Below are 20,758 nucleotides of genomic sequence, written 5' to 3' on the forward strand. Positions count from 1 at the left end.
TAGGCCCGACTCGAACCAACCAAATATCTTAGTTGATGTGATATTATTGATTGTTTAAAAAATTTAATTAAAAATAAAAATAAAAAGAAATCCATACAAGTGAAAGAATAATTTAATAACTTATTTAATATAATTGAATAATCCTCATGTTTTTACTAATCAATTTCTTAAGATGAATTAAGAAATGGAAAATTCTCTGAAGCTAAGCTATTATCCTCTCTCTATCTTATTTTCTTTGAAGATAAAGGTAAAAAGAAGCTCCAGAATTCCTGATTAAACACCACATAGAGCGAGAGAGAGAGCGAAGAGACACCCAATCCCAATCTCATCTCCATTCTCACTCCCTCTCTCTCACTCGCTTCCATTTTTTCTTCTTTTTCTATAGGCTGCTTATAGTTTACAACTTATTATTATTTTGAAATGTTAGGCCTGAACAAGGCACAAAGCACCACTACCTTTTTACATATCTCTTTCCCTTTTTCTTCTCCTATGTGAAAAGGGAATCATCATTATCGAACCAGTTTCAAGGTCGTCTCCCTTCTAACTCCCATTCCCACCTTCCCTTTTCCTTTGAAAAGAAGTGTCTAAAAGGTAAAACAAAACCTCATCATTAGACGTAAAACCAACCGGATAAAAATAACATGGTTGCTTTTCCCCTCGTTTCCACCTTTTTTCTATTATTTTCTTTCACTTTCTTCCCTCATTCTCTCGCCGGTTTCCTAGCTCAACCGGTTCCCGGTTCCGATGAGCCGTTAAAGCCTGGAGGCTACTCATCCCCAAACACGGTCCCCGCATTCCCTGCTCAAACCCAAGCTCAAATTTGCCGGCTTGACTTGTCAGCCGAGCTATTCGGCGGTGTCAACGACGCCTGTGGCCACAACCTGGACAGAGGCCGCTGCTGTCCCGTCTTAGCAGCGTGGCTGTTTGCAGCTCACGCCAGGTATGCTTTGGAGGTCACGGCTCCTGCTCCAGCGGAATCGGAGTTGCCGGAGCAGCCCATGAGGCCGGACGATTCGCAAAAGTGTGTGAACTCGTTACAAGACTCGTTGTTAAGTAAGCGTGTGAGGATTCCTCAACCAAACGCCAGTTGCGATGCGATTTTATGTTTTTGTGGGATAAGGCTTCACCAGATTAGTTCCTTGAGTTGCCCAGCTGCGTTTAACGTTTCCGGCCACCACCGAAATGCAACACCCACTGCTGCTGTGAAAAATTTGGAGAAGAATTGCAGGAACTCTACTTATGCTGGGTGTACCAAATGCCTTGGTGCTCTCCAAAAGGTAACTCATTAATGGAACTTATTCCCTCTTCTTGGGTCCTTATATAGGCTGCGTAGTAGTTAATGAGTCCGACAATCCCTTCATGCGAAATGCATTAATTCCAGCTCTAATCTTTTCATCTTTTCTCTAGGAATGTTGTCTTAAAACTCGTTCTGCCTCATCAGAATATACTTGCTCTCGCAGATTTCTAATGTTAAAAGTAATGCAAATGCATTTAATAAGGTCAATATAAAAAGGATTGCTCTATAAAAATCTCTACTTTGCAATTAACTTTCACAACCCAAAACTTTGAGGTTAGTTTTTAATTGTAGATTGGTGATGGCCACTGATGGAGGAGTGGTTGTTTGAAGGTGGGACTGTTTTAGGGTAAAGAGGGTCTACTTTTTGCTATTTTTATGGAAGGAATCAAGGCCATTCTGGTAGACCCAAGAAAGTGACATTGTCATGTGCATCGATGAGGGCTAGTATCCTTTTTCATTGCATACAAATAGACGTTTGGCCAAGATTTCCTTCCCCGTTACCTTTCCCCTTCCATGCACCAACTTAGCTGCTATGATGGTGTAGTCCTGACCTGAGTTCTTAGTTTTCAGTTCAACTAAATCTCTAAAACACCCTTATTTGTGGTTGGGAATTTCAGCTCAAAGGGGGATACAACAAGAACGGAACGCAAGACAAGAGCACCACCGACAGAGCCAGCAAGATGTTCAACCGAGACTGCCAGCTCATGGGGCTGACATGGCTTCTTGCACGCAACAAAACGGCCTACATACCTACCGTTTCAGCCGTGCTGAGGGCCATAATGTACAGTGCGCACCCTCACGAGTCTAAGTGCAGCCCTGATCAAGAGAACATGCCCTTAGCAGTTGATTCTCTTCAGTTCGAGAAGGCTCAGTCGTCCTCACCAAAGTCACCACCGTCGTGGGCGTCTTTTACGTTCCCGGTTCTGCCCCCTATCATTTTGGGTTTACTATTTGGGTAGCGGCGGTGGGTGACAATGTGGTTTTTGCCGGTTGCTGCCTCTTACTATATTTTTTTGGTAGTCATCTGAGACTGTCGGGGATTCACGTGAAGCTTTGTTAGGTAACAGACAGTGAGAAACGGGCTAATGCGGGGTCGTTTTGTCTTCTTGTCCATTGTACATTTCAGCTTGTTTTCAGATTTGTTTGACATTATGTAACTGAGGAAGTCGAGGTCGAGAACAAAGAACAGTCTTCTATTAATGTGTAGTTACAATTATTCAACTTTTGCCTGCCAATTTCTTCATACGACAGCTTCATCATTATTCCTTCAATTCGCCCTTTTTTTTTTTTTCTTCGCTTACATATATTTTGGTTTTTTACATAAATAATACAAAAAAATTTTAAATAGCATGTCTTTTACAATAAATTTTAAGAAAACAGTATATTTTTTACAATAAATTTAGGTAGTGTTAATATGTTAGACGATACTAGCCCCAAAAGCAATTTGTCACTGTCCAATCATTTTAAGCGGAAAAAGAATTATTTTTTAAGTAGTGTTGCTACGACTTTTCTTTAAATATTGTAAGAATATAAAAAATTTATTTTTTTAAATTGACGTCGCCTGACATATTTAAATTATATATAAAAAATGTTGGGGCATTGTGACTAAGTAGTTACATTGGGGGAGGATGTCGTCTGATAATATGGTGGGACCAAATTTGTATTCAAAAAAACAAATCTATTGTTGTTTATCAATTTCGAAGCAAAATGAGATAAAAATTGAATTGTTAGAGAGAAATTTTAAGTTCGAAACAATGGCACAAGTCTCAAACTTAGATCCCTATAGTTATAAGAAATCAAGATTGAAGATAAAAAAAAATTTCATTTCATAAATAAAAAATTTTTTTGGACTTCAGAAATCAAGTTTGAATTGATAAGGTTAATTTGTAATTATTATTTTTATGTAATTTCATTTTATTTCTCTTATGTTATTATGTGATTATATATTGATAATAATTTCTAATAAGAGATGCATATTACATTATTTGATAAAATGTTTTTTATTGTTTTATAATAGTATGACTTGTTTTAATAGCATTTTATTTTTAATTTATTTTACAGATTTCATATAAAAGATGAATAACCAATTCTTCATATACGTCCATTCTGATAGGAGTAATTTGTCATATGAAAGTTTGTTGTGTATTTGAATCGTGTCATCAAATAAGAATGATGTTTAACAAGAGTGTAAAACTTGATGAAATCAAACAAAATATTAGTGTAAAAATTGCTCGATGTTGTGGGAGGAAGATGTTCAGACAATTCTACAAATTTTCAATTTCATCAACTCCGTGCAAATAGAAGGAGATGCAACTTGTAGAGGATGATGATGTGGAGCCTATGACTACACTGTATTGTTCACTTGGTAACCTTGAACCAGTTGAGTTGTTCGTTGAGTTAGCGGATGTTGAGTCGATACAAAATGTCACTCCTTTAAATCAACAATATGGAGTTCATGATTCATATACAGAGGTTCTAAGAGCATCTTTGGATAGGCAATCTTAGGTATTGTTTTACTTTGATTTGAATGTTGGGTGAGTAGAATCGCGTGATTATGGAGTGACATAATGTTACTCTCTCAAACCTGCATTCTTATCATCCATCAATGAACCTTGGGGTGTATAAAAGTAAATAAAAAAATTATATGTCCCAAAGGTTTGACCAAGAGATGTGGAGTACTGAGGTGCAAAGCTAAAGAACTCATCCATCATTGATGACCTCAGATGGTAAGAACTTGCTTGGGATATTGATGTACCTGGAGACTCATACTTAGGTTGTGATTATGTTTGGGGTCCGAACTGGGTACTCATATGCAGGTTGTTGGGTTTGGTGTCTTAAGTGTAGTATATTCGTTTGTATACTTGTATTTTCTCGAATAGATTGGTTTAATAAAATTATCTATAAATTACATCAATACCCTTTCTATATTGTCTTCAATGGTTTTTACACGAAAAATAAAATGGAAGAAAATATTAGCTCACTAGTTATCTAATGTTTAACTAATACTAAGTGGTGCTATGTGGTCGGATCGTAATATGGAAAAACAACTTATATTAGTAGATGAACCTAAACATGTCCTTAGTATAATAAAAAATGAGCAAACCAATTGAAAAACTTATATGACATCTATCAAGTCCAATTAGGGAGATGTTTTGTCTTGAGTATCGAAATAGATGACTATTAAAAGATAGAGACATAAATTGATTAACTGGACTGACAATACATCAAACATAACCCAAGTAAAATAGATATTGAATCCGTTTATGGATTTATTCACTTGTGATGTTAATGATGTGGCATATCTCAATCTTGAGTAGATAATGAATTATGTATGTGTGACTCGTATACTTTATTGTAAGTAAAAACTTGGGTTCAAATAAATTAGGAATCGAAAGCTGGTGCATTAGGTATACAACTTCTATAGTATGTAGCATCATTAACAATAGTGAAATTAATAACCCAAGAAATAGAAAAATGATATCCTTTCATTGGCATTACATGATAGATGAAAAGTAAATGTGACTATGAGTCGTTTGTCTTTGTGATAAATAACTCAATTACTATTCGATAGTAATTAATTTTTCATGAAAGAAAATGTAATAATTACCATGAGACAAAATAAGATCATATTGGGAGAACGAATTTATCTTAAAGAGATTAAGAATATCCTATGAGGGTAACACACTTATAGCAAGGTCATTGGACGAGCACTGATCGAGTAACTTTCGTAATGGTATGTAATTGTGGAGAGCTCGGTCACAATGCTATAGTGGAATGCCTTCATGACTTAATGAGTTTATAATTAATAGGCGAAAAGCTAAACTTAATTAAATAATTTGAGCCCTAATTACATATGTCCAATCAATTCCTTCACTAGCTCGATGAAATGAGAAATGAATTGCTTTTAGAATCAAATGAACACACATGAATAGAAATGATAAAGTTAGAGAGTTGAGTTACATTTGGAAATGAACGTGGTTTCTCACTATAGAAATGACTTGAGAATTAATTTAAGTTTTTTGAATCATTATTTAATCAAATAATTGAAGTTTGAAAATAGAATTAAATTAATTAGTCATTGTGAATCCCTTGGATATGGAAATTAAATATATTTTCTTATAAAAATTTTTATGGTAAAGTTGTCATGAGTTTAACAGAATTAGAATTGGGTTGAGAAAATTATTTAATTGAAAAATCAAATTTTTAAATATTTATTTTGGGAAATAGAAAAATATGTGCTGAGTTAAATTAAATTATAAAGTGTTGGGTTAAAAGTCTAGAAAGCACATGTAATTGAACCCAATACAAAAGAGGTCCAAAACCCCTCATAATAAGTATGAGGGGTGGCAGCCCTAGTATAATTAATTAGGGTTAGCGACCCCTCTCTCCTAATAGAACTAGGGAACTTATTTTTCTATCAGATAAATATTATTTGTATTCTACTAATTCAACCAGGATTATCCAATCTCTCCCTATAAATAGATTGCACTGGTAGGGCTAAAAAATACACAAGTTATACACAACTTTGAGATATTATTATTCTTCCATAAAATAGTGAGAATTTATTTCTAAATATAAATTCTATTTTCTGGGAATAACAATTCTACTAGTTTCTATAAAGAGAGATTTATCTTCCTACAAAAAGTAAGAAAATTATTTCTGATTTTGTGTCTGATTCGTGATTGTTCGAACCTATACTCAAAGTGATTCGTGATACGAGAATAGCGGAGAAGGCTGTTTGGTTGAAAGTCGGGAACGACAAGGATTCGTTTCGCACAAAGCACATGTACTTTTCACAAAATGTTTATAGCTATAAATATCACAAACCGACTCAGTTTTCAATTTTTTATTTTTCTATTGTGACAAAAAATTGTTTTCAAACCGAATTTTTTTCAACAGTACTCACCTTATCCTTAACCAATTATGGTATTAGTTAAATATGCCAATTTAAATATTAATGGCATTGAAATTAATAAAAAATACTATGATTAGCAACTAACAATTTTTGTTACTGGCACATTAATCATCATCACAGTGTGATCGATTACTCTAATCAATGAAGTCATTTCAATATATCAGCACAAAAAAATTGAAAAAACAAAAAAAAAATATTAAAACAATAACGCTTGCACATAATAATATTTAGCACAACCAATTCTTTTACATAGTTTTGTTTAAATAAAATATCCACATAATAATATTAATCACCAACTAAACAGAAAAATACTAAAATTAATTATCTTAATACGAATATTTGCAATTGAAATATTCTATTATACACAAAGTAATGGTAAAACATAAGTTTATGAAAAAAATATATAAACATAACTAATTTATTAAAATATAAAAAATAATAATAAAAAAACTTCAATCACACATTTATGTCTCTGATTCGTAAGCTTACCTCCAAAACACAAACACTAAATAAAATATAAACACAATTAGATAATATATTAATTAGAAACATAAGTACTTTAAAAAGTCAAAAACTTTATTAGAAACAATTTCACAAGTTATCCAAGATAAAATATAAGCATAAACAATCTTAAACATTAAATCTAAATATAAACAAGACTATTGCGGTTATATATTATTTTGGTGTCCCAAAATAATTACAAGAGTGAAATCAATGATTGATTTTTCATATTCTATGGACCTATTAAGATCCATCTCAACTCTCCCATGGTTTCACTTACATATATTATATTACAGCATTTACGGAATCAGAGAGGGCCTTTTGCGCCAGCCTGGTGTGATGCCTTTTGGGGGCTCTTTAAACAAGATTGTTTTGTTTTGAAGTGTGCGCGTAATTGGAGGAATCAATTTGTATAAACAAGAAGGGAATCCCAAGGGCTGAGTATGTTGGTCGCCTATTCAATGTTAATCACACATTCAACGCTACAAAACACGATGCCCTTACATCATTTCTTTATGGGGAAAATTCTACAAACGAAAAGATTATGGGTCTACTGTTGTCGCTTTGCGCCTTGCACTATCACTTTCCAAAGGGTGCTGCTCCCTTTGATTTTTTATTTTAATAGTATTAACTATGTTGAAATTCTCATTTGATTTTTTTCTACTAATATAGTGATTAGTGATTTAATGCTGATTTAATTCGACCCCTACGATAGAGATATCTTCGTCTATTAATATACATTCACCTATTCTAAAATTAGTATATAGATAGTGAAAAGTTTTCATTCCACAAAATTGAGATTTTATCACATATTTTTTTCTTTTTAACCTTTTAAATACAATTTAAGACCACTGCTAATGTATTAAATAATTATCCTCCATGAATATGACAAGAATACTAGTACCATTTCTAATTTGGAAATACGGTCTTGCAACCTACAAACTGCAGTATACAGAGGATAACTGTACGGCACAGGATGTTTAGCAACGCTACAAAACATACTGGCTGAATAAATCTCAAATATAACCCAACAAACAGCCTGAGCCAATGGTTGTGGAGATATTTAAGACCACCATGGACCGTCACCGGTTCTGAAATCTGTTTCCACCCATGGAACAAATACTACCTTCCCGTCTTCAACACCAGCGTGTGCCAATGCCAACGACTGTTCGATCACACAATAAAGTTGCCCGTTAACTCTTTATTATAAACAATTAGATTATATATATATACATATATAAAAGAAACTATAACAAAATGATAAAAAAACATATTCTGAGCACAAAAAATTTGGATGCCTAAACTTTTAAATACAATACTAAATGCATATGTGTTTGTTTGGCAATGAATCATGAGGGATTTACCTATTCTAAGATTCTTTAATAAAGAAGAGCATTTACATTATATTTCCAAGTGGTTAATGGCCTGATGAGATTTTCCTAATGTTGATGAGTGAAACAACCAAAAATGTATAACTTAGCTGTCAATCAGACTCACCAAGGGGGCAGGTCCTCTCACAACTCTACCTTGATCGTTGTATTGGGATCCATGGCAGGGGCATATGAACTTGTTCTCGGCTTGATTCCACGGAACAACACACCCAAGGTGTGTGCATACAGCATTTATACCATATGTTGCAAGAGTTCTGTCTTTCTCTACGACTAGGTAGGTTGGGTCTCCCTGAAAGTAAACAAAATCCATTTTTAGTATCAACTTTCATAATGCAGTTACTGCTACTGCTCTCGTTCATGCTTTCTCATGCCTAACATTAGCAAGAGACAAATAACCTAAACATAAAAAAAGATTGAGCTCAACCAATGGCAAGCATAGCTCATAAGTCACTGTTGACCGCCAAAACTTTGCATTGTAAGAACTTACATGGCAAACAATTTCCTAGAGGAAACCAGAGCTCTTCGAGATTTCATGTTGAATGCTCTTAGGATGGTCGGAAACATTCAATTAGAACAAACTGTAATTAACATGTGTACTTACCTTCAATCCTTGAGTCAGGGTACGGTCCCCAGGGCCATGAGTCTTGAGCCATTCTTCAGCAATTACATCGTTTCCGATTGCGTCCTTGGCAACGGTGCCACCACCGGTACCCCGTCCCCTGGTAATAAAGGTTTAATACAAACAGTGATAAACGACAATGAGATAACCTATCAAATAAAGCCAAATCTTTTAAATGAAAATTCATCAACCACTTAATTAGGGAAAATAACATGGTTTATAATTTTAATATTTGATGACAGTTAGTTGAACAACTATTTTTCCATGGTTTCAGAACATGCTTATAATTGATAAAATAAAGGACCAATTCTATATTTACTACCATCATATTGCAGATAACTTAATACTTGACCAATTTCATGCTTGTGGTCATAATTAACCACGATCATGTTGTTCTGCCTATAAGAATTAGATGCATCATTTAGAAAGAGGAGGAGAAGTTACCCAGATGGGACAAAGAAGGCTGCATAAGGAACCAACATGAAACCTGAGGGGAGTGAAATAGCCCCCAACAGAAGCAGATTCATGAGCTGCCTCTTGCCCATGTCTGGCACTCTATCAGCAGGGATGCTAGTGGCCTGGCATGTGATCCTCATTCCCTTTTCGTTTTTGACCATATGGGTCCTCGTTGGTTTCACAAGAAACGCTTGTGATGGGCAGAACATGCCACTCTTGCCGGAGCATAGCTGTTTCATACAAGAACACACACAAAAAAGACCTTCAGTAAAAAGTCTTGAAGGAAGAATTTACAGAGTAATTTGAAGTACCAAAACGTGTTGGGATACACCTGCCAAGGAGCTGCAGGGGAGAGAGTTGAGGAAGCCATGATAAACAATAGTTGGGGTTTAGTGGTGAGACGGATGGCTTGTGTTTTCCATCCCTTATTATGGAGATGAGTGATCAAAGCTCTATCGCCTACCGTAGCAAGAAGATAAGGCACGTATGAAGCTATGGCTGCCACATAAGGCACATGTTTGTGGAATGTGGACAATGGTTCTTGCTCTTCCTTGCAAGTGGCCTAGCCCAATCGCACAAAATTTCTGGACTTTCACATACTGCAAGGTGAGTTGGGGTCCTGGTCTAACTAAATGGGCCGAGGTAGCGTATATGTTTCTCTCATCTGCACTGTGTTTGCTTCATTGTAACACCATTTCTATGTGGCCTGCACCCACCTTCCTTTTTCATTCTTTTTCAGTTCTTGTTTTTTTTTCTTTTTTAAAGTTCTCTATGTTTAGCAGAGACCAGTTTGGGTGGACAAAATCTTAATTAATACAAATATAATAATACCAATCATATTGGTATGTATTAAATTTTATTTTTATATGTAGGAAACATATTATGTTTTTGTATCCATTAATTGAAAATCAATGAGCTCTACCTCTAACCTTGGGTCCTTAATAAAGAAAGTAGCTTCAACATATGCAAGAAAAGCATGAGTGAAAAGGATTGGTACGTAAATTATAAATTGGGTGTCCTGCTTCACTTAAAAAATCAGCCTACATTAGTTGGTTGTTTGGTCTATATTAGGAGTTAAGACTCTTTTATCTTGTGTTGGCATTAGATTTCGGTTGGGGTAATTATATTGAGTCATGACAGAAAATGACCCAACATCTTTGGATTATTTTATAGTACACGATAGTTTTAAAATAATGTTTTTTTATTACATTTGTTGTTTTAGGACTTTTTTCCGTCCGGAAGATGTACGTCTGCCGGATTATCACTTGGATATAACCGTATTTAATCGGTTAATCGACCCGAAATAATATTAACCGAATTAACTAACATTTCAAAATTTTTAACCGTTAACCGAACCGAAATATTTTCAATAAAATTAACCAAGCCGAACTTTTTTTAGTTAATTCGGTCGGTTAACCGAATTAACCGAAAATTATATGTTTTTTATTTTTAGTTAAAAATTAACCGAATTACCCGAATTAACCGAATTGAATCACTACATAATTAAAAACATTACATAAGTCTTTGAATCACTAACATTACATAAGTCTTGAAATTAACACATAATTGAAATGTAAGTCTTTAATATTCTCTATTTGTATCCATTTCTTCTCTCCAAAAGATCTGCATTTGCATTAAACCTACAAGAAAAAAAACATGCACAAAAATTTAACATATAATAGAAATATACGCATTTAAAAAAATCAAATAATATAAACAAACGAATAGATTATAAGTTAACAAGAATAAAATTTTTATTTTTATTTATTAAATTATTTGTAATATTTATGATTGGGTTGGGTTGGGTAATTGGGTTGGGTTGGATACTTGGGTTTGGATTGAGTTTAGGTGAATAGTGGGCCTATTTATATATTATAATTTTATTTATTAATTTTTTCGGTTAAACCAAAAAAATTCGGTTAACCGATCGGTTTCGAACCGAATTAAACGTTAACCGAAAAATTAAAAAATAATTAATCGACCCCCGACAGAAAAAATTCGGTTAATTAACCGATTAACCAAATTCGGTCGGTTAACCAAATTTTTTCGGTTTTACTCGAATTTTTCACACCCCTATTTGGATAGTTGTATATATTATTAAGATAATTTTATATTTGGTACCAGGACTTTGACAAATCTTCTAATGTGGTACCTGGTACTTAAGGGTGTTCAATCGGTTAACCGACCGAGTAACCGTCCCGAACTACCATTAACTGAATTAATCCTTTTAAACCCTTAATTGTTAACTGAACTGAATTTCTTTTCAAAAAAAAGTAACGAAATCAAACTTTTTCGGTCAATTCTGTCAGTTAACCGAATTAACCGAAATTTATATATATATTTTATTTTTGGTTAAAGCAAGTATAAAACATATAAAAAAATTAACCGACTGATTTAATTTATACTTCTAAAAAATTAACCGAACCGACCGAATACTTATGTATTATAATATTATTTATTAAGTTCGGTTAATTTGGTTAACCGACCGATTTCGAACCGAATTAACCATTAATTGAACTTCCAAAAAATTATTAACCGACCCCGACCGAATTAATTTGGTTTTACCCGAAATTTACACATCCATACTGGTACCTGGACTTTTAAAAAGTTGGTTTTAGTACCTGAACTTTAACTTCGTTTATCAATGTGATACCTCCCTTAACTGTGTTGAAATCTAACATGACTTGACATGTGGATCAATTCAATGCTGGCACATGGCACTATTTGTCAAAAAAATTAATTAGTAAAGGTCATAAGACTTGAAAATAATTATACCAAAATTTATTTTAAAGGAAAAAAAAATAAACAATAAACAATAAACAATACAATTGACATGACTAAATTAAAATTCATTACTAATTGTTAACTAATTACATTTTTTTTATAAAATCCTAAACTTTCTTGTCTCTTTAACATTTTCTTTTTCCTCTTTCCGTCGTTGTTGCACTTATTGTCGTTGTTCAATGCCTTTCTCGATATGAGCTAAGCTCTATTAATCATTCAAAAACTAATTACAACAAGAAGAGAATGACCTCATTTATAGAACATAGGTGCTGATAATATCCTAACCAACTTGTACAAATTTTCTTTTGTTGTAACAGTCTAGCTAACGTGTCATCCATCCTTGAGGATAAGAACCAGCTCACACAATGATGATAAAATTCATCCAGCTCATTTGACAGAATGTTTGGTTATTCATTTAACATTCACCCTGTTTTTTGACTTGTTTTGAGAAAGCATACATAGAGCATCATTGCTAGAAACTACTCGTAGCTTAGTTCTTAATTCAAGGAAAGACTGTTGAATGATTGGTTTGGTGAGAGCATCTGCTAACTGATGTTTAGCGAGGACCTAACCAACATGAAACTGGTTATTAAACACCTTTTCCTCACAAAATGGAGATCCAAATAAACATGCTTGGTCTTTGAATGGCGAATCAGATTAGTTGCCATAGTGACAATGCTTGAATTATCACACCAAATTTTAGGTGGATCGAGTAAAGTGACACCAAAATCTTTCAACAAAGACTAAAGCTAGATGATTTCAAATGCAGTGTCAACAAGGCTTTCGTACTCTGCCTCGGTTGTAGATCTAGAAACAGATCATTGTTTTTGGGACCTCCAATAAATGATGTCAGATTCAAGAAAGACACAGTAACCAGATATGAAACGTCGGTCATCAGCATCACTACCCTAGTCAGCGTCGTAATAAGCAGTCAGAGAAAGTAATTCACTTGGAGAAAACATAAGTTCGTAGTTTAGAGTTTCAAGTATCGGGATTCTTTTTACGGCAATCCAATGAGGCTCTCGTGGTTCATGCGTATATTGTGTCACTTTGTTAACACTGAATGAAATGTTTGGTCATGAATGACATAGGTATTGAAGCAATCCAACTATGCTTCGATAGCCTGAAGGATCAGGAATGAGTGCTTTATCATCTTTGGTTAGTTTGTGTCCCACGATCATAGGAGTAGGAACTGGCTGGGAGTCTGTCATGGCTGCCTTGGTAAGCAGGTCAACAGTATATTTTTGTTGATTAAGGAAAAGTCCCTGGCCAATTTTTTTTACCTCAATACCAAGAAAATATTGTAATAAGCCAAGATCTTTCAAGGTGAATTGTTGATAAAGTTGTTGAACAATCAAATCAAGCATTTGTGGCGTGCTTCCAATGAGTAATATATCATCAACATAAACTATAATATAAGTAACATCCAACCTATGTTGAAGAATGAATAGGAATGAATCGACTTTGGAGGAGATAAAGCCAAGTCTTTGAAGGAATTGTTGAACCTTGAGAAACCAATTTCGTGGTGCTTGTTGTAAACAATAAATGGCTTTGTTGAGTTTGCAAACGAGAGGAGTCCTATCCGCCTAATGTTGCTCGAAACTTGGAGGCTAGATTATATTGTTGGAAAAATCTCGGTTTGAAAATAATTTTCTTGCACAGTGAAAAATAAAAATTTTGAAAATCGACTTGGTTTGTGATATTTTTAGCAATAAACATTAGCAGAATTCACACCTGTGTTTTTGAATAAGCAGATCCTTGATGTTTTCCGACTTTCAACCAAACGATCTTCTCCGCTATTCTCGTACCACGAACTACTTCGAGTATGGGCTCGAACCAAATGAATCAAAATGCAGAAGTAGAAGAAGTTTTCCTTTAGGGGTGAAAATGTAAATTCTCTTTTCTTTAATAGAAACCGTTAAAATTGTAATTATGAAAAATATGCTTATAAGTTGAGGATAAATTCTCTCTATTTTTTGGCAAAATAACAATCTCTAAAAAGTTGTGTTCACAGTTATATCGGTGTCATCTATTTATAGGAAGAGAAGGCAGAACCCTTGTAGATTTGTAAAAGTTTATTTCCACTAGAAAAATGATATCCTAGTATATAAGGAGTGACAACCTTAGTTAATGATATTAGGGTTTTGCCGTCACACCTCTTTACAAGAGGGGTTTTGGGCCTCTCCCACATCGGGTCCAATTACGAGTACTTCCTGAGCCTTTTTGACCCAGTACTCTGTAACATGATTTAACTTGATTAAAATTTTCTATTTCCCAAAATAAACTTTAATACCTACATATTAAATAATTTTCTCACCCAAATTTTACTTGAGTAAAATTTTGACAATTTTACCCTCTATAAAATTTTGATGATTTTACCCCTAATAAAATTTTGAGAAATTCGTTCAATATGTTACAACTCAACATGTTCACGATGACCAAATGATTTATTTTCATTTTCGGGCTTCAAAACAGTCCAAAAACATAAACTTATCCTTTCATCATTTTTAAGTAATCCTATATAAGATTGCAAGTTTCCATTTCCATTTCCAATTTTGGAAACCTACATTTATTTCCAAATGATTCTATTTCTCCATTTCAGAGAAAACCAAAATCATTCCTGAATGTTTCTCAATTCTCTTTTTTTGTTCATTCTATTCATTTCTATTCAAACACGCAATTCATTTGTAGTTGATGCTCAAATGATTTATAATTAAGTTTTATCTTTTTGCTTATTAATTATAAACCCATTTAGTCACAAATGAGTTATCAAGAATCAACACTAAAATAATCAATATACGTGTAGTGTACTGTAAGTATGACAGGTCAGTTGTAATATTTTCAGTGTTACAATGGAACACCTGAGTGTTCCAAGGATCGAACCTAAAAGAGTTCTGTGACCAAGCGATTCTAATCTATAGCATGTAATTTGGGAGTCTAACTAACTACTCACAAAGTGTCATATTACGACAAATCATAATTGAAGGTGAATTAAACTAATTAATTATCTAAAAACAGAAAAGCACCAAGATGGAAATCATACAAATTACGAAACTAGCAAATTCAAAAATAGACAAGTGTTGGCTGATTTTCATATTCTTGGTTAACCTTTGAATCAAGGATCTAAATCGCTAATGCTCCTAAATTGGCTCAATTTTCCATTTCAGCCTCATATTTACCAAATTAGGCAAATTAGTCTAGCCTATCTCTCGACCTCACCAAACTAACTTGGGACGATCGAATTGGTGCTCGATAAGATCTCCTCTTGATCTCATTGATCTAAATTTTTCCTTAGGGCCATCAATCCTAAGTTTTGAATTCTATTCGATTTAGTCTTTAAACTTAAAAATCAACTACCTAACATTTCCATCAACCAACCACCTAAGATTTAACCATCCATACTCACCTCTAAACACACAAACAATAAATATTCAAATGAAAAGTGCAGTAACTTAAATTCAAAGAAAGGTGAATAAAACTTAAGCTTTCTTGAAAAAGCTTGGAGAACACAACAATGGCGACAAGGTAGTTGAATAAAAATATCAAAGATATGATTTTTAACAAGTGAAATGAAATAAAGCTGAATGATATTAAACCAAAGAATTAAAGTGTAAATACAAGGGAAGCTAATGAGATTTTACCACGTCTTATTTACTTTTTAAAATTTTTTTAAATAAAATTTAAGAACACATGATAAAATCTCAACTTTTCACAACTAATGTAACAAATAATTATCCTATATATAAATTTTTAGTAGAACAAGAATACTTGTACCAATTCTAATTTGGAAATAGGGTCTTGCAACCTATGTTTAGCAATGCTACAAAACATACTGACTGAATAAATCTCAAATATAACCCAACAAACAGCCTGAGCCAATGGTTGTGGAGATATTTAAGACCACCATGGAGCATCACCGGTTCTGAAATCTGTTTCCACCCATGGAACAAATACTACCTTCCCGTCTTCAACACCAGCGTGTGCCAATGCCAACGACTGTTCGATCACACAATAAAGTTGCCCATTAACTCATTATTATAAACAATTAGATTATATATATATACATATATAAAAGAAACTATAACAAAATGATACAAAAACATACTCTGAGCACAAAAAATTTGGATGCCTAAACTTTTAAATACAATACTAAATGCATATGTGTTTGTTTGGCAATGAATCATGAGGGATTTACCTATTCTAAGATTCTTTAATAAAGAAGAGCATTTACATTATATTTCCAAGTGGTTAATGGCCTGATGAGATTTTCCTAATGTTGATGAGTGAAACAACCAAAAATGTATAACTTAGCTGTCAATCAGACTCACCAAGGGGGCAGGTCCTCTCACAACTCTACCTTGATCGTTGTATTGGGATCCATGGCAGGGGCATATGAACTTGTTCTCGGCTTGATTCCACGGAACAACACACCCAAGGTGTGTGCACACAGCATTTATACCATATGTTGCAAGAGTTCTGTCTTTCTCTACCACTAGGTAGGTTGGGTCTCCCTGAAAATAAACAAAATCCATTTTTAATATCAACTTTCATAATGCAGTTACTGCTACTGCTCTCGTTAATGCCTTCTCATGCCTAACATTAGCAAGAGACAAATAACCTAAACATAAAAAAAGATTGAGCTCAACCAATGGCAAGCATAGCTCATAAGTCACTGTTGACCGCCAAAACTTTGCATTGTAAGAACTTACATGGCAAACAATTTCCTAGAGGAAACCAGAGCTCTTCGAGATTTCATGTTGAATGCTATTAGGATGGTCTGAAACATTCAATTAGAACAAACTGTAATTAACACCATGTGTACTTACCTTCAATCCTTGAGTCAGGGTTCGGTCCCCAGGGCCATGAGTCTTGAGCCATTCTTCAGCAATTACATCGTTTCCGATTGCGTCCTTGGCAACGGTGCCACCACCGGTACCCCGTCCCCTGGTAATAAAGGTTTAATACAAACAGTGATAAACGACAATGAGATAACCTATCAAGTAAAGCCAAATCTTTTAAATGAAAATTCATCAACCACTTAATTAGGGAAAATAACATGGTTTATAATTTTAATATTTGATGACAGTTAGTTGAACAACTATTTTTCCATGGTTTCAGAACATGCTTATAATTGATAAAATAAAGGACCAATTCTATATTTACTACCATCATATTGCAGATAACTTAATACTTGGCCAATTTCATGCTTGTGGTCATAATTAACCACGATCATGTTGTTCTGCCTATAAGAATTAGATGCATCATTTAGCACCCTCAGATCTCGATACTTGATTAGGAACTGAACAAGGAAAGAGGAGGAGAAGTTACCCAGATGGGACAAAGAATGCTGCATAAGGAACCAACATGAAACCTGAGGGGAGTGAAATAGCTCCCAACAGAAGCAGATTCATGAGCTGCCTCTTGCCCATGTCTGGCACTCTATCAGCGGGGATGCTAGTGGCCTGGCATGTGATCCTCATTCCCTTTTCGTTTTTGACCAAATGGGTCCTCGTTGGTTTCACAAGAAACGCTTGTGATGGGCAGAACATGCCACTCTTGCCGGAGCATAGCTGTTTCATACAAGAACACACACAAACAAAAAAAAGACCTTCAGTAAAAAGTCTTGAAGGAATAATTTACAGAGTAATTTAAAGTAATGAGCGTTTTGGGATACACCTGCGAAGGAGCTGCAGGGGAGAAAGTTGAGGAAGCCATGATAAACAATAGTTGGGGTTTAGTGGTGAGACGGATGGCGTGTGTTTTCCATCCCTTGTTATGGAGATGAGTGATCAAAGCTCTATCGATCAACGTAGCAAGAAGATAAGGCACGTATGAAGCTATGGTTGCCACATAAGCCACATGTTTGTGGAATGTGGACAATGGTTCTCGCTCTTCGTTTCAAGTGGCCTAGCCCAATCGCACAAAAATTCAGGACTTTCACATACTGCAAGGTGAGTTGGGGTCCTGGTCCAACTAAAGGGGCCGAAGTAGCGTATATGTTTCTCTCATCTGCTCTGCGTTTGCTTCATTGTAACACCATTTCTACGTGGCCTTCACGCACCTTGCTTTATGTTTCTCTCATCTGCTCTGCGTTTGCTTCTTTGTAACACCCATTTTTATGTGGCCTGCACTCACCTTCCTTTTCCATTCTTTTTCAGTTCTGGTTTTTTTTTTTTAAGTTCTCTATGTGTAGCAGAGACCAGTTTGGGTGGAGAAAAAAATCCCAGTATTCATTATTGCTAAGAACAATGATTAATAATGGTAATTTGGTCTATGTTGTTTGAACCGAATCAGATCAGTCAATTAGATAAAAAAATTGATCTATCTATTAATTTAGAATGGGATTTTGAATTGGTTGAATTTAGTTGTTGAACTCGAAATTTTAATTTCTCAAAATTTTAATAATTTTTTAATTGAATAGTTGGGATGACAAATTGATGGTATAATTAATTCAACTTAGTGTGGTTTAAAAAATATTAAATTTAGTAGATAATTCATAATTGTCTTTGGTGTTGAGCATATGTATGGTGAGGATAGTGCCATAAGGATCAGTTTGTCACTCCTTGAACCATGTCTCATGCTAAGGGTTAATTTCTCATTACATTTTAGAAGTGTTTTTGAAGAGTGTTGTGTAAAAGTATTTATTTAAAGTTTGGTTTAAATTTTAAGTGTTTAATAAAAAGTGTATTAAAAAAATAAAATGTCAATTTTAAATATGATGTTATAAAATATGCATTTAAATAATGTTCATATTAAAAAATATTATAATTTTTTAGCAAGAATATAAAAAAATAATTTATTATTAATATTTATATATATGAAATATAAATTTCAAAAAAATTTAAACAATTAATATTAATTATTTGTAAAATTTAATTTGAATATGTAAGCTATATTTTAAAAATATAATGTTATATATTTGAAATAAATTTTAATGGGGAAATAATTGTATAATCAATATAAATATTACATAAAATACATTAGATTTATAAATAAGGGTTAAAAATATCATTTGACCCTAAAAATGATTTTTGTAAAGATGAAAGCTAAAAAAAATACTTTTATGTTTGGGTTCAAGAGCAGTTTTTAAAACAATCAGGAAAAAAAAAACTTAAGTCATGTTTTATCTGGTTTTTTTTAAGTTCAAAATCTTCTTTGTAAAATTTTATATATTTGTAATTATATATTAAGATATATATTTTTAAATTCCATGATTAAAAGAATAAAATGATGTCATGGTACAATCTTAATAATCACCTATTAAACGACATTACAAAGCAATGAATAATTTATTGATGGAATTCAAGTTCAGAGAAAAAATTAAGAACCAAATTGAGGAAAATTAATAAATTTAAGGACTAAATATTACTTTATCTTTTCTCTTTTTTTTGACACATTTACAAATTTTATGGTTAATATTTAGTATACAAACAGTGTAATATTTTAACACTACAAGCAAAGTTAAAAAATTGTGATGTACCTTTTTTTTTTTTACATTTATATTTTAAATATTTTATTATACATTATAGGACATATGTCATCGCTCCAAATTTTAATGATAAAATACTTAGATTCCAACCTTTAAATAAAAAGATAAATTTATCTTAACATGTTCGAACCCACGTACTTTTACACTAATACTTATAATAATACCAACCATGTATTAAATCATTAGATTTGCATGTACGTAAATTATAAATTGGGTGTCCTGCTTCACTTAAGAATTCACCCTACATTAGTTGGTTGCTTGGTGTATATTCCAAAAAGTAGATTTTGGTACCTGAATTGTGATCTCTCTTACATGGTCAATTGTCAACAAAATTTAATTAATCAAGGTCACAGGACTTGAAAATATTTATACCAAAATTTATTTTAAAGGAAAAGAAAAACAAACAATACAATTAGCATGATTAAATTAAAACCCATTAATGGTTATTAATTAATTACATTTTTTTTACAATTAGCATTTTTTTTGGTGAATTAAGAAGCAAAATTCAAGATTGAATATAAGTTTTGTTATACTAGACGCCGATAATGACAGTAAGAATGATCACAAAGTAATAAGAAGGAAAAATAAGAACATGCAAATTTTACGTGGAAAATATTTATAAGGAAAAATCATGGGTAGGAGAGGAAAAATTCACTAATGTTAAAAAATAACAATACAAGAGGTTTGCGGTTATACGCAGTTTTTAAAGGTTAAATAACCCGTCTAATAGAAGAAATATAGTTTTATACGGATTTAACTTATGTGGCAAGGTCCTTATCAAACGGCCCTCGATCCTTTGCCCCTATAGATTCCCAACTTTACTTTTCTATTTTATTTCTTTAATAAATGAGTTATACCTCAAACTTTTCAAATGGGATTAGAGAGTATTGGATTACACCACTCTAATAAGCTGAATTAGAGAACTTTTTAGATGAATAAAGATTAGAGGTAGAATTTTATTAATGGTGGGAAACTGGGGATGGATGAAGGAAATCTGTTGTTTTTTTGTATGAAAATTGATTCTAGAAATTTTTAAAAATTAGCAATTCATAATGTTCATAATGGTCAGTTAGCCAAATTTATAACTGCATGGGAACGGTGGAAATATATGAAGAATTTCGCCTCGACTTTCACCTTCTTCCATTAAAATGGATTTTCTTTCATTAATAATTTTAAATGATGATGGATGAAACAAGAATCGAACCCTTTTTCTCGATACAACAAAAATTGAACATATTAATCTACATTCAATTACCAAAACAATTACCTGCCTGCTTAGTCCATTTTCAAGAAATGCAAACTCATG

General features: G+C 33.2%; 3 protein-coding genes across 3 annotated transcripts; 1 reads left to right on the top strand and 2 right to left on the bottom strand.

The window, feature by feature from the left end:
• The first annotated feature begins 244 nt into the window (after positions 1-244).
• Positions 245-2,518, top strand: LOC107909239 (uncharacterized GPI-anchored protein At4g28100). The gene is made up of 2 exons (XM_016836709.2): positions 245-1,277; positions 1,915-2,518. The coding sequence occupies exons 1-2, from the start codon at positions 642-644 to the stop codon at positions 2,254-2,256; spliced, it is 978 nt and encodes a 325-aa protein (XP_016692198.2). The 5' UTR covers positions 245-641; the 3' UTR covers positions 2,257-2,518.
• Positions 2,519-7,599: 5,081 nt separating this feature from the next.
• On the bottom strand, positions 7,600-9,867 carry LOC107909237 (cytochrome b6-f complex iron-sulfur subunit, chloroplastic). Its single transcript, XM_016836708.2, has 5 exons — positions 9,511-9,867; positions 9,168-9,409; positions 8,706-8,823; positions 8,211-8,393; positions 7,600-7,878 (listed from the first exon to the last, which is right to left on the bottom strand). The coding sequence occupies exons 1-5, from the start codon at positions 9,547-9,549 to the stop codon at positions 7,777-7,779; spliced, it is 684 nt and encodes a 227-aa protein (XP_016692197.2). The 5' UTR covers positions 9,550-9,867; the 3' UTR covers positions 7,600-7,776.
• LOC107909236 (cytochrome b6-f complex iron-sulfur subunit, chloroplastic) lies at positions 7,600-18,205 on the bottom strand. Its single transcript, XM_016836707.2, has 6 exons — positions 17,640-18,205; positions 17,292-17,533; positions 16,790-16,907; positions 16,292-16,474; positions 15,810-15,959; positions 7,600-7,728 (listed from the first exon to the last, which is right to left on the bottom strand). Exons 1-5 carry the CDS (start codon positions 17,676-17,678, stop codon positions 15,858-15,860), a joined length of 684 nt encoding a protein of 227 aa, XP_016692196.1. The 5' UTR covers positions 17,679-18,205; the 3' UTR covers positions 7,600-7,728; positions 15,810-15,857.
• Between the last annotated feature and the right edge of the window lie 2,553 nt (positions 18,206-20,758).

Source organism: Gossypium hirsutum, chromosome D02 (genome assembly GCF_007990345.1).
Source record: "Gossypium hirsutum isolate 1008001.06 chromosome D02, Gossypium_hirsutum_v2.1, whole genome shotgun sequence".
Classification (NCBI taxonomy): Eukaryota; Viridiplantae; Streptophyta; class Magnoliopsida; order Malvales; family Malvaceae; genus Gossypium; species Gossypium hirsutum.

Excerpts from the sequence above, each read along its gene's own strand:
- LOC107909236 (XM_016836707.2), bottom strand. The coding sequence starts at position 17,678 with ATGGCTTCCTCAACTTTCTCCCCTGCAGCTCCTTCGCAG. Across the intron at positions 17,534-17,639 it reads CCCCTGCAGCTCCTTCGCAG|CTATGCTCCGGCAAGAGTGG; the intron begins GTGTATCCCAAA and ends TGTATGAAACAG. Across the intron at positions 16,475-16,789 it reads CCCTGACTCAAGGATTGAAG|GGAGACCCAACCTACCTAGT; the intron begins GTAAGTACACAT and ends GTTTATTTTCAG.
- LOC107909239 (XM_016836709.2), top strand. The coding sequence starts at position 642 with ATGGTTGCTTTTCCCCTCGTTTCCACCTTTTTTCTATTATTTTCTTTC. Across the intron at positions 1,278-1,914 it reads GCCTTGGTGCTCTCCAAAAG|CTCAAAGGGGGATACAACAA; the intron begins GTAACTCATTAA and ends TGGGAATTTCAG.
- LOC107909237 (XM_016836708.2), bottom strand. The coding sequence starts at position 9,549 with ATGGCTTCCTCAACTCTCTCCCCTGCAGCTCCTTGGCAG. Across the intron at positions 9,410-9,510 it reads CCCCTGCAGCTCCTTGGCAG|CTATGCTCCGGCAAGAGTGG; the intron begins GTGTATCCCAAC and ends TGTATGAAACAG. Across the intron at positions 7,879-8,210 it reads TGAGAGGACCTGCCCCCTTG|TCGTTGGCATTGGCACACGC; the intron begins GTGAGTCTGATT and ends GTGATCGAACAG.